This window comes from Alosa pseudoharengus, unplaced genomic scaffold, assembly GCF_046254945.1.
Source record: "Alosa pseudoharengus isolate Yale_2024_CS ecotype anadromous, Long Island Sound unplaced genomic scaffold, YU_APseudo_1.1 YU_APseudo_1.1_scf_14, whole genome shotgun sequence".
Lineage (NCBI taxonomy): Eukaryota > Metazoa > Chordata > Actinopteri > Clupeiformes > Clupeidae > Alosa > Alosa pseudoharengus.
In genome coordinates, this window is record NW_027468609.1 from 8379853 (window position 1) to 8395564 (window position 15712).

The following is a 15712-nucleotide window of genomic DNA, read 5'->3' on the forward strand; positions in this document are numbered from 1 at the left end:
CCCAAGAGAGATCACTGGGCACCCTCCCCATTTGTATGGCGTAAACCCAAGGCAACAAGACACAGCAAAGAAAAAACCTTTAACCAACAAAACCAGGTTCACCAAGATTCTGGCCTTTGGCTCCCAGACTATAAGCACAGCTTACAGGCATGGTTATAGGTATGCTATTTACTTAACTGAGTGATGACATCAGCTTATTTGAGAAAGAAATTAGTTTTTTTTTAAGTATTTGAAATACTATAAATACAATCCTTCAAAGTAATTAAATACATATTTCATATACATTTAATTAAAATACTGCTCATGTCTGCCAGGAGCCTAGTATAGTCTGGTATGCAAGTGTGGGATCTGTTGTTAGATCTGCAGATCTACATATAATAACAAATTATCAGTTTTTATAGTGGAGAAGGAAAAGATACATTAAACTTAAAGCACAAGTTTTATACAAGCTTTATTTACAACTGGATTAACAACTGTACATTTTTGCAACATAGGAAGCACGTTTTTGTCAACATGTTTCTTAATGGAGATATACAATGAAATCCACCAAACTCAATCATGAGATTGTTTTGTTTTCCTATGTTGTGTCTAATAGTCAGGTCTTCCACCACTGTTTCAGACATACATTATTTACATATTGTATACAAGCAATATAAAACTTGGCAAATGGAAGGTTATTTGCTACTGAGTAAGGAATCTCCTGATTAATAAAAAAAATACAGCCACCATTAAAACCTGTTGATAGATTACAACCTTAGTTAATTAGACATCAACCTGCTTTTTAATGTTTGACTGAGGTTTCCTGGACTGGGTAGCAGACAAGCAGATTTCCACTGTGGACGGTAGTGAAAGGCCTAACATGGATTTCAGAGCTAAAAGTTGACTGGGAATCTCTGACCACTGATACAGATTATGTCCATGAGACATTTAAACTTTTGCCACACCTGACAAACAGTTTATTAAAAACAAATTACTTAAAAATTGAACAGATTTCCATAAGTCATAACATGTCTGCCAACACAAGTCTTATACATTACACAGAGTCTGAATATCTATTGCATAACATAAACAGATTTTGCTATAATCTGAAAGGGGAGGAGCAGAGAGAACAGAAAATCGATGTAGACTAGTTTCACTGATGTGTCAGAGGTATGCTGGTACCAATGACCTCAAACTTTACATCCCTACTGAATTCTGGGGTGTCAAAAAGCACTTGAGAGTATTAAATGATAGTTTGAGAAAGACATCCTCTTCAGACTCTTCTCTTTTGACATATGTAAGAAGGCTGCATATGCATTTGCAACTTTAAGAGTAGACACTCTCAAACATAGAGACTAGGACACTGGAAAACTTCCAGACTCTGTGTTTACGCCTTCACAAAACACAAACCCTCAAAACGTACAGAATGATACTTAAAACTATTTGATTTACCAAATACAGCTGTGCACTCTTCTTAAAAACACCAAATGTATCTTATAGAACGGCCTCCACCCCCCCCCCCTACATTTTCATATCCAATGATATGAATGACTCTAAAGCCAATACTGAGTGTGTAAATAAAATACAAACAAAAACAGGATAAATAAATAGATCTTCTGCTTGTGAAGGCTTACTTTATGTTCATGGACTCCAATCTCTCCTTAAATCTCACACTGCTATCTTCAGAGCAGTTTGTTCAAAGGGGTTTTGGGAAGGGGACACAAAGAAAGCATAAAAATAACACTCTGTATTGCATAAAAGGCATAACAGTTAAATTAAATAAAATTACATAGTGGCAAAACAAATAAGGAAAATTGATTAGAAAGGGCTTTGAATTCAAAACACAGGAATCATGTGGTCTTCATTTAATTTCATATTAGCAAAAAGGTTTCTGCTTGATCATTTGCAGACAACTCAGTCCCAGACCCTTTCACTTGCTTCTCTGAGCAGTTTCATTAAGGTGTCCAGCCGACTACGCCAAAATAGTCAAAGTGGTTGTCTAGGTAGTGTAGGAGGCTAACATGAACCCATTCCCTCTTAGTTCATTCTGCCACCTCTGGATCTGTCAAACCTGTCAGGGGCCATCTTGGAAGTAGGCAAAACAAAAACCTACTTCCTGCTCTCCCTATACATACACCTCACCTGTGCCTCTCACTCCAGCCTAAGACAGTGACTTGCAAGCCCATCTGTCCCTGTAGAAATGGTAAGGGCCCAGGAAGGTATTGCGGGGTGGGAGGAATTATAGATTTGTTTCGGGGGGGGGGGGGGGGGGGGGGGGGGGGGGGGGGTGGTGGTCTCCTGAGCATCCAGACTTACGACTGAATCTCCTCCCCCACCCCTGGCGGTCCACATGACAGGTGGGAAGAAGCGTGGGGGGTAGGAGGGGGGAGAGGCTGTGGGAGGGTTAGTGTTGATTGGGTTATTTCTGCAGGCTCAACGCAAATTAAGTCATGCAAGCAGCACGGTCATGCACCCACTTCCAAGCCCGCCCTCCCGGTCATGCAATCACATCACTGTGGAGGGAAAAGAGAGAAAGACAGAGAGGGACAGGCAGGAAGAGAAAGAGTGAGAGGAGGAAGACAGAGATTGTCAATCACCAAGCGTTTTTCAAATTTGCCAAGAGACCGATTGATCTTTCAAATCTTGCAATCAATAAATCAATCAGTAATCAACTTAATCAAGTGATCAATCGTTAAATCATTTGATCAAACAACCATTTGATCAGTCTTTGGCTGTTACTGGGGTTGCGGTCACCTGTGTTTGTCCAGTGCCTGACTCTGTTGCTAGGCGACAGTGCCGGACCGAAGACTTGGGTAATTAATTAGTGCAATGACATGGCAGGAGTGGGAATGAGTTCATTAGCAGGACAGAGCTGGTAGAGGGTTATGCATCAACAGCGGCTGCTTCCAGCAAAGGGGAAATAATGGCATGGGCTTTGAGAAAGATAATTAAGATGATAATTAAAAAAAGAACATTAGTCATTTCCAGGACTATCACAAAAAAGTGAATAGTCTGGCACGTCATTGTGACCTTGGTAACATCTCCCAGAACTTCTTGCCCCTTTCCCGTAATCATATCCTACCCTTGTTGTTAATCAAGTTATTGAAATAAGACATGCAATCGGACACAATTGGAGGAATGAGTTTACAAAATCGTGGTCATAAAATCCGGTGGCCTCATGGAAAGTTCCAGAGTGGCTCTTTGCCTGCGGTGCAACCATCAGAGCTCAAACTCCATTAAATCCCCACAACAGCAGGTCTGTCAGGCAGAGGGGTAGTTTTGGGGGAACACTGGGTGGCTGGGATTGTAAATCTTCAAGTATGCGGTAGCAGCAGCTGATGTTAGCACAGCCGTAAGGCATAGTGAGTTACGCAGTTGGTGGGTGCAACCAACAGCTTCTAAAATGACACACAAGCCTGAAAATGCAGAATTAGGAATACAAAACCTCCCCTACCGCGCAGTTAGAAAAAAAGAAATGAACATTTGACAGATTCACATCAGGGCCTATTGAAAAGTACAGAGCACGTAAAAGATGGACGACGATATACATACAAGGTCCATAAGACTCAGAGCCAATGAAGACATCCTCTTCCTTCCATCAAGAACATTCCAAATTGCAATAAGTGGTTGAATTCCTCCAGATCAGACATGTATGTTTATATGCATGTGTATTTATTGCATCTCCTGTGAAATTCTGAATCTGAAAGATGGAATTCCACACTCCTTTATGCCACAGTCACTATAAAAATCGTCCAGGTTGGCCATCTTCTCGCCATGGCTACAAGAACCTTGTTTACACTCAAGAGTCCGCTGCATAGATAATGGTTCATTCTTCTTCCTCGACACCTTTTTTGTTTTCTTTTAAAACGTTTTTGCCAAAAATCAAAAGAGGTTACATACTAACAAACATTATCAAAACACCAAGACAAGATAGAATACTAACTTAAGTCAGACAAGACAGCCATCGTCTGTTTCTCACAGCACCCACCTCTAGTGGGCCTCACTGTTCAGACAACATCAAATGGGCACTAAAGGAGAAACCGCACAGGACAGGATAATACACACTAAACCATAACACTGAGGAGAGAAGATGCACATCTCCCCTGGTAGGTTTGACCTAAAGGGATGTTAAGCAGAGATGCACACTTGAAAAAAAAAAAAAAAAAAAAAAGCATAAATAAACTTTGAGATCGCAGGATGATATGTTGGGTCTCTTTCTTTAAAAAAAAAATGTACACTGCATAATATGCAAACAAACTGTCAATACCGAACACTGTTTATAAAACTCATCCATGGTGAGCCCTCGCTTCAAACTTTACAAGAACACTTCAGTAACTTCTCCTTAGCTATTACATCATTGTATAATATGAGAGCTGATTGCTGTGTAACAGTCACAATATGATTAATTTCCCCCCCATGTACTACTACACAATGGGTAACAGAACAACATTTACAGAGCACTTTCAATATCAGTAACTACATCTCTATAAATACTGCACCACGTCCTTTACAGAAACACTTTTAAATAAAAAAAAAAACACCACAGAGCTTGACAGGAGAGAAGTATCTTTTTTTTTTTGTCAGGGAGCTAAAAGCACAGCAGGTTGTCACATGCTCTGCCTTTTCACAAAGAACACTATGTCCTATATGAAACAAGATAACAAACAAAACCAAAAAGAAGATCAATCAGTAAAACCAGATGGCATCTCTACTTACATCCCAAGTGACAGGGAGATAAAAATGGAGGAGGGGGGGGGGGCACCAGCTAACAATAAGAGGGATATAGTAACACTGGAGGGTAGGGTTTGGGTGCAGGCATGTGGGGTTAACCCTGTAACAGTTAGCTAACGCTGTAGCATGGGGGTGAGCCTAAGACTGGGGGTGTGTTGGGAAGGACTGGGAAACTGAGGTGATGTGGTCATCTCCTCAGGGGTGGGGGGGGTTCTGTGAGGGGGACGAGTGGGTAGGTGGGGGTTGAGAAGCGGAGGTGTTGGCCGCTGGATCTACCTGGCTGAGGTGGGCTGCACGTGGCCAGGGTAGGTACGACGCGTGTTGGTGGCCTGCCGCTGGCGGGCCAGGAACGACTGACCTGACCCCGTGCTGGCCAGTCGGTCTTCCGCCGCCTTCTTTTGGAGGGCCATGCCCTGCAGAGAGAGAGAGAGAGAGAGAGAGAGAGAGAGAGAGAGATAGAGAGAGAGAGAGAGCGAGCGAGAGCGAGCACGAGAGAGAGAGAGAAAGAGAGAGAGAGCGAGCACGAGAGAGAGAGCGAACGAGCACGAGAGAGAGAGAAAGAGTGGGTAAGAAAAATACTTTGGTTAAAATTATTTCCAGTAAATAAACAATTTCACATACTGACCTTCAATCTCTGTAGGTAGACATTCCTAGTGAAGTATTGCCATTTTTCTTAACTCCATTTATATCCACAAACAGGATCACATATAAATATACAGTGGGAAAGGATCTTCAGGTGGCATGGTACTGATATGCAGAACTGAGATGCAATGTATTCTTCCCCGCATATTCTCCCCAAAGCAAAGGTGGTGAGCGCCATCTAGTGGCAAAAACTCACACATTCAGTTGTGACAAATCGACATGCCTTATATACGACTGTAGTGGTTGTACTTGTGTATTACACAGAAATGGTCAGTGCTGAAACCCCAGTATCAGCTGAGGTTCTTCCTTTGCTACAGTTAAAAACTGTACCGACATAATGACCCATTCTCCTGACCGATGTGTGGGAATGCATACCATGTTGTACCACGCCGACACGATCAGCTTCTCCTCCTGGTCCCTCTGTGTTTTTGTCTTATCGTATTCTTTCTGTGAGGCAGAGAGAGCGAGCATTACCTTAGCATTAATGGAACTGAGTCCTGTACACTGCACATTCTATGACTGACAGTCCCAGTCCTTGATTATGATTGGCTGAATTGCATTCAATGCTGTTTTAAAAACAGAAGTCTTCACGTTGATCACATTTCATTCTAAATTACTGCGCCACAAATTGATATAAATGTTGGAGTTGATGCTTCTAAGTGTTGCTTGGCAATCATCCCGACAGAAGAAAAGAAGAAAAATATTTCTTGCCGGAGGAATGATTGTCTATGAATAACTTAAAATTAAATTTCTTGTTGCTGTGTCTTTACTGTATGTGTACAACACAATACACCTTAGCTTTTCCCAAAACCACTGGATCCTGCTGTCACGATATGCTGGTATAAGCCTACAACCTACAACGGTCCTTAGAAGTTCTAAGATCACTGGAACCTACAGCCTCTTTTTAATTTTTTTTACATTACATTTAGCAGACACTTCTTGACCAAAGTGATTTACATATGTCAGCTGTATTACAAGGGATCACATTGTCCCAGGAGCAACTTGGGGTTAAGTGCCTTGCTCAAGGGCACAACGGTGGAAGCCGGGAATTGAACCAACAACTTTCAGGCTACTGCACGTTAGGCCAGCTCCTTAACCACTACACTACCACCGCCTCTTAGGATTAAATCCCTAAATGAGGCGTGGCAGCTCGAGCTCACCTCCAGGGAGTGTAGCATCCTCTCCCGCTCCTGGAGCTGGTTCTTCAGGGCCTGAACCTCGGGAGCCGAACCTTGGTTCTGTTTGGGGTCCAGAGTCCGGATAACCTGCCATTTTAAATATGACATACAAACAGCTAATTAAATCCTCAATCAATTAATTCAGTAACCCAGTCGATTATTGAAGACAGTCAATCCATCCAAGTCGACAGTCATCAAGAAAGTAAATGGACAGTGCTAAGCATTCATTTCTCTGGGCTGAGCAAACGTTGATACCGGTTATGATCCATTAGCACTGTTGCTGGGTAATGTTTCAAATATTGTTATTCTGGCATGTTCCCATTGATATTGGGCAACATTTGTTTCTGGAAAGCTTTAATAATCATCAGGCAAATTATCATGATCATGAACCAGTTATGTGGTTGACAAGCAACATTGCTTAAAACCCATGTACCATCACTTTAAGAGTTGAGATGGTTGAAAGGTGGAAAGTTGAGAGACTTGACCTGTATTTCATACTACTATATGGGAATAACATTGGCTGAGGTGGAAAAGGAGATATTTACACTCTTGGCCTTCTCCAGATATTTCTTATATCTCTCCTCCATCTGTTTCATGTCCTCATCTTTCTTCTTCAAGGCCTCTTCCAGCTCCTCCACCTTTTGAGCTACAACACATGAAGGAACCACATGGATGAGGAGGTGGCGGTGCGTATTCATTTCTTCAGCACAAAAGATAGATTCTCTCTCCACTTACAGGTCTGGCTGCTCTTTGATTCCATGTCTTCGATGTGGGTGTTCTTCTTCTGAAGTTCACTGGTCACCTCTTTCAGTTTAATCCTGTTGAGACACCAGACCCCAAACTAAAAGTTACACATGGGGGGGGGGTACAGGTAGCCAAGACGCTAAGTTTCCTAAAGGACCCTAGAAACCCTTGAAAGCACTAAAATCAGCACACTTACAATTGCTCATCAAACTTCTTCTTCAGCATGATCGCCTGAAAGAAGCGGATGAGAAGACATACATTAGCTCATGTGAACACATGCAGAGTGTGGGACACACAGACATACTCAAGATGCATTTATGCCCTCTGCTGGGAGGATAAAGTGGGAAAATCCCACATAAACATAAACGGCTTACGCCAACTTAACCGTGTAATTTAGGTCTTCATATTAAATACAAATCACAGGGCACAAGTTATTACAAAACCCTTTGCAAAACCCTTCAGACACCATATGGAAGCTTGTTTAGGAATACATGGAAATTAACAAGCTTTTAAGGCAAATGACCAGCAGAGGGCACTGTGACACGAATTTCTATTCAGTGAGGGAAGTTTTGATTATGAGCAAAACGCCTTTCTGATTCAACGAGACAAAAAATAGCTCATCTTGGGGTTGATTGCAACTATTCGATCAAGCCCGAGGAATTGCGTGAGAAACATCCAGGGAATGATGCAACATTTCATTCTGAGTCACTCCTCTCCCACAGAGACAACAGTGGTAATTGAAAAGCAACTAGTTCCGTGTGAGGTTTGAATAATAATAATCAAGAACTTGTTGATTCAATTGTTACATGACTGCCAAAATCACTCTTAATCAACATAGCTGAAGCCATGCACTGGCAATCACATTACCAGGTAGGCTAAACTCCAGAATATACTTTAAGCTTCAGAGGAATTAGGATGGGTGCGACCACAAACAAACCACAAACAAACAAAAAAGATCAATCCACTCAGATCAATACATACAAAAAAAAAATGGGAAAAAAAAAAACTTCAGGGGCTATTTTAGGACTTTCCATTGGGGGGAAAGAAGCACAAGGTCCAAGGCAAGGTCCAGACAGACACTTGAGGTGCAACTCTGACAGACAACATGTCCCGACCCAACCCCAGAGCCATGCCCTGCACTCCTCCCACTGATTCACCCTGCTAGGCCACCCAGCATCTGTTAGTCCCCCAAGCTCAGACACACAGAGAGAAGATGCAGCAAGAACCGCACGTGGAGCCGCGCACCATACTTACAATGGCCTGAGGATGCGCGCGATGATGAAAAGACAGAAAGAGAGCAAGAGAGTGAGAGAGAGAGAGAAGGAAAAGAAAGGAGAAAGAAAAAAGTGGCATGTATTGAAAAGCAGTCCATCACCCGGCAACACAAAAAAAACGAAAGGAAAAAAACATGAGAGATGGAGGAGTTGTATGATGACCTGTATGAGTGACCGAATGAGTAAACAGAGGGACAGTCATGCGAGTCGGGCAGTGAGAGAAGCCATCAGGGCGTAATGAAGTGTATGTACATGAATGAGAGTGGAGACACACACACGCTTGGGCTGGCCCTTCACCTCCATACAGCGTGACCTTCAAATTCCACGATATAACACGTATGACATTACAGAGGGAGACAGACTACACACAAACACACACACACACACACACACACACACACAGAGCAGACATGTGAGTATGTTAGTAAGGGCCACATGCACACAGGTACAGTGACACAGATGATGAAGCAGTTAGAGTTATCAGTCAATCCATAATGGAGCACAGGGTTAGGGTTCTCTCAGGATGTCTGATCAACTTTACACTGCACCTTTCACATTCAACAGGCACATTCCACCAAAGCAACACAGGACTATGGGCTCATCCATCTCAAACACACCTACATAAAGCATGTACATGATCATTCATTCCTTAAACCCCTTTACTCTGTACGAGATTTCAGTATATACTATACATCAGTGGTCACCAACCCGTCGATCGCGATCGACCTGTAGATCTTTCGGACTTGCCCAGTAGATCCCGAGAATAACAGAAAAAATAAACACAGTCACCAAATTCCTGCATGTTCGCCAACGTTTACAGGGCCTACATTTCAGCGTGGGATTGCGGGTATTGCGCATGATTTATTCAAGACCCGCAACTCTAGCCATCATAATGCGAGAAATTCCTGCACACATTTTACAGCGCTGTCTGATAACGTTAATCTAATAATGGAGTGGCGTGAATGCGGGACCGGGCGGACCAACTTCTGACTTGAAACGAACGTAAGCCCATGCAGACACACACACGTGCACACCACTTTGCAGGTGCGCTCTCTCTCTCTCCCGCAACAGAACTTGTCACCGCTGAAGTCAAATTATGCGAGGTGCTTCTACATCAACTGCTAACTGACAGAAAATGAAAACGAAAGTTTAGCGATCAGGAACTGTCAGGAATTTGTTCTCCATTTGAAAAATGTAATGGATTGCGGACGTGCACAGACAGCTACAGACACGGAGCGCATTGTAGGCCTAGGCTTAGGTTGCTTTCACTTTCTAGAGTGTGCATTCATTACGTGAAAGGTGCTTCATATCAAAACAGCGATCAAACATTATCAAATTTATCATGACGTGTTGTCACAAACACTTACTCCTATTAGAAAATCAAAACCAAAATCATGTAAGTAAAGACTGTTAATCTCATTGACGCCTGTAGCCTATAACGGGGGTGGAGGATGTGATATTTTTGACCTGATACATTTGCCTAAGTAAAAGGCCTTAAATTGAAAGTATTTTAGCTTTGATTCTCTTTTGACGCTCAAGGTAGATCTTGGCTTTGTTCAGGGCGAGGTCAGGGATCTTGGGCTCAAAAAGGTTGGTGACCACTGCTGTACATGTATGTATGGAGTATTACTATTGAGCAGGTTTAGTGTGAGGGGACAGATCTCCAACAGCCATACATGTGGCGCAAACAGCAAGTGTGAGTGTCTCAGTGGCTCAGAGACGTGAAGAGGCGAGTGAGACTGATTATCATACGTGGGTGTTACACAAAGTGAATTTGGAAGAGTGCATTTGTTTAACGAGTTCGAGTGTCGCAGGTAAAGTGTGAATACTGTTGCGATCGTGTAGGTGTAAGGCTCCATTCAATGTCGGCTGAGCGCTGTGTGTGTTTTGTGTGTGTGTGTGTGTGTGTGTGTGTGTGTGTGTGTGTGTGTGTGTGTGTGTGTGTGTGTGTGTGTGTGTGTGTGTGTGTGTGTGTGTGTGTGCGCGCCGCTAAGCAGGGGGTCATTAAGAGGACTCACATCATCAGCTTTAAGACCCTGCTCCTGGAGGGTCTTCTGGAGCTCCTCCACCTGGCCCTGCCCCTCCAGCAGTCTCTGGTTGGCCAGCCTGGACACAGAGGGCAGCAGTCAGTACCCATAACCATCTCTCAGAGAAGAGCATACAAAAGTGTCATTGCTCATTTGAAACGCAAAGCATTCATACTACCGGTATCTGCACATTTGTGAGCATGAGGGCTTCACTCACTATCTCCATCTTGGTCCAGATTTGCTCAAAAGGTCACAAGCATACAAACATGTGGACAGGCAACTTATTTGTACTGTCCACACATAAATAAGGTGTGTGTGCATTTGTGTGTGTGTGTGTGTGTGTGTGTGTGTGTGTGTGTGTGTGTGTGTGCGCGTGTGTGTGTTTGCATGCCTGTTTTCTGTCTCCAGCTCATTTTTCCTGCTGTTTGCATCCTCCAGCAGGCTCTGCAGAAGAGCGATCTTCTCATTGTCCGAGCCCTCTTGGTTGATCTTCAGCATCTTATTCTCATGCTGGAGTCTGATGAGTCTCTCCCTAAACACACACACACACACACAAAGATGTTAAAACTTACGTCTTACGCCATACTGCCAAGACTTCTCAATTTACTACAAGACAACACAAGTGAAAAACTCGGGTTTGACTAGTTGACAATTAAATAAAGTCCATCTACGAGCACTCTGTCCTTTCCTACTTCAACGAGTGGAGTTCCATGTGTGTGATGAAACGCAAGTGAGAGGAATTCACATGAGCAATGTCAGAATGAACTTTGGACAGCATCAATGACAAAACCATGTCAGCATGAGACGTTTCTAAAGCTGCGTGTTTAATGCATGACAGTGCCAATGTAGCTTTAGGCCCACAATTTAAGTTGTTTAGAGTTTGAGGAAATGGTGTTTAATGTTTCCATAGTTGGATTTTCAGAGCAGGTGTGTGTGCGTGCTTGTGTGTGTGTGTACAGACAGGTCACGGTCATCACCAAAGGCGAATGAAAAGCAAGTGAGGTTAGGCGGCCTCGACAGCATCTGGAGAGCAGCACTCGAGTTACAAGGCCATAAGGACAGAAAGGAACACACGCACACACACACACGAACACACACACACAAACACACACACACGAACACACACACACGAACACACACACACGAACACACACACACACACACACAAACACACACATAAGAACACACACACACAAACACACACACACGAACACACACACACAAACACACACACACGAACACACACACACGAACACACACACACACACACACGAACACACACACACGAACACACACACACAAACACACACACACGAACACACACACACGAACACACACACACGAACACACACACACACACACACACACACACACACAATATGCCTCAATGATTGCATACAAAACAGAAAACAGTGGACAAAACAGAGTCGCTGAAAGCGGAAGAGACGCCGAGGCCCGCGGGTTGGGGGAGAGAAAGGAAACGTCAAACAGAGGAAGGGCCCAAAGGAAGGAGACGGCACACGAAATGAAACCACTTAATTGGGGAAGGAGAGCGGAGAGCCTTCGCTATGAAGAGGTTTCATAATAAATCTCATCAGCCAGGAGCACACTGGCTTTATGAAAGGTTCTAATGAAAAAGCTCCATTCTCTCCCTCTCCCTCTCTCTTTCTTATTCTCACACACACACACACACACACACACACACACACACACACACACACACACACACACACACACACACACACACACACACACACACACACACACACACACACACACACACACACACACACACACACACACACACACACACACACACACACACACACACACACACACACACACACACACACAGAGTGGCTAACGGCCTCACTTCAAACATAATTTAATGGTGCACGCTTACCAAACAACTTCCTCTAGGGTTATAAAACAATAATACGAACTGCCCATGTTAAATCCTTTTTTAACAACATAAATACATGTTAATACGTGCAAGACGTGAGGTGATGATGTCGGCAGCATCCCTCTGGGTGTGATTAAAGAGCGCCTTAGCGGAATGGGAGAGGGGGGGCTGGCGTCCCCGTAAGGCCTCGGCGGGAGGCTCAAGAATGTTCCGGAGAAAAGGACAGTAAGAAAGAGAGATAGAAAGAGACACGGGGAGAAATAAAGAAATGTATAAAAAAAATGTTAAAAAAATGAGGACATACCGGATTTCTGGCGTCATGATTTCAGCAGCCAGTGAATCGGAGCCCTCATTACTGCCCATTAGACCCATGCCTGTTGAAAGATGTGTACAGTCAGCCATATAGCCAGACGTGTTTATTTGTTTGTTTGTGTGTGTGTGTGTGTGTGTGTGTGTGTGTGTGTGTGTGTGTGTGTGTGTGTGTGTGTGTGTGTGTCCTTGGAGAATAATTGCACGGCACCCATTTTGACTTTTTGGATTTTTTCATAAGACACGTAAGTACTTGAGTCAGAGAGGGGAGGTGTGCTGTTGAAAAGTGCTGCAGTGGAGAGCGTGAGGGACTTCACCTGCTGTGAGCTGGCCTTCCTGGGCCTGGACACAACGCAGCTCCTCAATGGTCTCCTTCAGCGAATCTCTCTCTGTCCGCATGCGCTAAAGAGGACAAACAAATGGCAGGAGTGAAAGTCTGGTGAAAAGGGAGGACAGGAATTGATAACAAAGAGTGACCAGGAAGTAGAGGCAAAATACAAGCCCTTATTTAATCAAAACCTGCTGGGAGAGAGTTCAGCGCTTATCAGTGAAGCACCTCTGCCTTCCTGTTATGGTCACGGACACACACACACACACACACACACACACACACACACACACACACACACACCTACCTCAGATGTGCCCCAGCTGCTTCCTGCTTTTGGTTACTTTGTTCAAACAAACGTCAACCTGTACATTTCTGATGTTTTTATTTTTTGGAGCAAAATGCACCCCTAGCACTGTATGTGCCAAGATCAAAGATTGCAGACAGGAGGGCCTGTTATCTTCCCTGGGAGCAGGCATGTCAAACACACAACATTCCCCACATTCAATGGCTGCACTTCCCCACTGGCGACAGGAGAAGCCTGTTACACCTGAATCATATCTACAGTCAGCACAAATATGTGCTCGTGGGGACACAACTCTGACACTTCACAAAAACATTGTTTGTGAGATCTAGCAAGCGATCACAAATTAGCTTCACTGAAAAGCCTAGATCACACACAAATGGTAACAACAATGCATTTGGGACATACATCTTTCTCTTTCTGGAGGGAGTCGACCTTCTCCTTGAGACGTTTGTACTCAAACTCCATCTTGTCCGCCTTTTTGGACTCCTCGGACAGTCTGTTCTGCAGCTCCACCACCTGCTCCACCACAGAGAGGGACACATTCATTACAGCACACCTGGACGCCTGTGCTAAATGAGTAAGGAGCTGAAAAGCCTCTGTGTGTGTGTGTGTGTGTGTATTGTATGCTTGCACACATTACATGTCTTTAAAAGGTGCCATGTGTAAGAATTGAGGTAAAAATATCCAAAAAATGAGCTACACGCATCAAAAGAATGAGAAGAAATAAGGGCGATGATGTCATTAAAAAACAAGGTATAGTGCAGCAGAGATATCAACCTGAATTAGCATGCTAAATTACTAGCCACAGCCCGACAGGTGTCATAATACCAGCTTCGGCCATGGGAGGCGGTATGCGGGCAACATAACCGCCAGCCAAACTGCAATACACGTGTCTCGGTTGTTACTCTAGGGTAGACCAACTCACTTTCTGGAGGAATACTGCCCCCATCTTTTATGGAACGTGGAGTATGACTTGATTTTTTGCCGGACATTACACATGGCACCTTTAAGCAGCTAACCTGCGATGCATATGTTACATATGTGTGGTGTAGTGTGTGTGTGTGTGTGTGTGTGTATAAGAGTATTGACCTGTCTTTTGTAGGTCTCCAGCTGCATATGTGTGTTCGATATGTGTAGTGTGTGTGTCTGTGTGTTCGATATGTGTGTTCGATATGTGTGTGTGTGTGTGTGTGTGTGTGTGTGTGTGTGTGTGTGTGTGTGTGTGTGGGAGAGTGTTGACCTGTCTCTTGTAGGTCTCCAGCTGCATATGTGTGTTCGATATGTGTAGTGTGTGTGTCTGTGTGTTCGATATGTGTGTTCGATATGTGTGTGTGTGTGTGTGTGTGTGTGTGTGTGTGTGTGGGAGAGTGTTGACCTGTCTCTTGTAGGTCTCCAGCTGCATATGTGTGTTCGATATGTGTGTGTGTGTGTGTGTGTGCGTGTGTGTGTTGACCTGTCTCTTGTAGGTCTCCAGCTGGCCGCGTGTGGCGTTGGCCTTCTTCAGCTCCTCCTCCAGGCTGACGGTGTTCTGCATGTACACGTTGTTCTTCTCCTCCAGCAGCTTCATCTGCCGCCGCAGGTCCCCCATGTCCTCCAGCTTCTTCTTGTACGAGTCCACCATCCCCTCCAGCTTGGACACCTTATCAGAGGAGTGCCTGTCCATCAGGTGGAGCGAGCAGAGAGGGAGAGAGACGGGTCATTAGAGGCCAGAAAGACAGCGACAGAAGTTGTGGGAAACCGCAACGGAAAGGAATTATTTTCTGATAATTCATTAAATGCTTCTTTTGTGCTTCTTCATTAAAAAAAAAAATCATTAAATGCTTCTTTTGGATGTCAACTGCATTGCATTGGCTCTGTACCTGTACTCTGCTAAATGGCAATAAAGCTTAATCTAATCTAGACTTTATGAGAGATAGTGTTACAGCAATTTAAATGGACACTAAATATATGTGACAAAATCTTCATCTTACCCATCCTTATTACAAACATTAAAATATGCACAACACCTCCAGATCCCTGGCGTGACCTTTAACCCCTCACCTGAGCACATCCATCTCGTCCTTGAGCGACTGTGCCTCGTCGGCCAGGGAGGTCAGGTCCTCGTTCTGGCCCCTTAGCTCCAGCAGCTCCTTCTCCAGCTCCTCACAGCGGATCCTGTAGTCGTCCTTGGCTGCCTCCAACCTGTACACCCACAGGTCAAAGGTCAGAAGGTCAGCAGGTAGACATGGTCTTGTTTGGAGACTATATTAAGACGGACGCAGTCAGGGAGATGACCACATAGTTCAGACAA

At 44.1% G+C, this 15712-nt stretch overlaps 1 protein-coding gene across 3 annotated transcripts in view; it reads right to left on the bottom strand.

Annotated features, from left to right (window-relative positions):
- Positions 1 to 2261: 2261 nt before the first annotated feature.
- hook3 (hook microtubule-tethering protein 3) overlaps positions 2262 to 15712 on the bottom strand; it is a 33921-nt gene continuing 20470 nt past the window's right edge. For 2 of the 3 annotated variants that reach the window (XM_076283711.1, XM_076283710.1), the window contains 14 exons: positions 15463 to 15603; positions 14876 to 15077; positions 13828 to 13938; positions 13105 to 13189; positions 12783 to 12852; positions 10967 to 11107; positions 10567 to 10654; positions 7471 to 7505; positions 7266 to 7348; positions 7076 to 7176; positions 6513 to 6617; positions 5728 to 5799; positions 4987 to 5123; positions 2262 to 2492 (listed from right to left, as the gene is read on the bottom strand). In XM_076283711.1, coding sequence (XP_076139826.1) covers positions 2477 to 2492; positions 4987 to 5123; positions 5728 to 5799; positions 6513 to 6617; positions 7076 to 7176; positions 7266 to 7348; positions 7471 to 7505; positions 10567 to 10654; positions 10967 to 11107; positions 12783 to 12852; positions 13105 to 13189; positions 13828 to 13938; positions 14876 to 15077; positions 15463 to 15603 — 1387 coding nt within the window. In that variant the 3' untranslated portion in view covers positions 2262 to 2476. Of the gene's footprint in view, positions 2493 to 4982; positions 5124 to 5727; positions 5800 to 6512; positions 6618 to 7075; positions 7177 to 7265; positions 7349 to 7470; positions 7506 to 10566; positions 10655 to 10966; positions 11108 to 12782; positions 12853 to 13104; positions 13190 to 13827; positions 13939 to 14875; positions 15078 to 15462; positions 15604 to 15712 lie in introns of those variants that run through there. The other variant, XM_076283712.1, reaches the window with a different exon arrangement.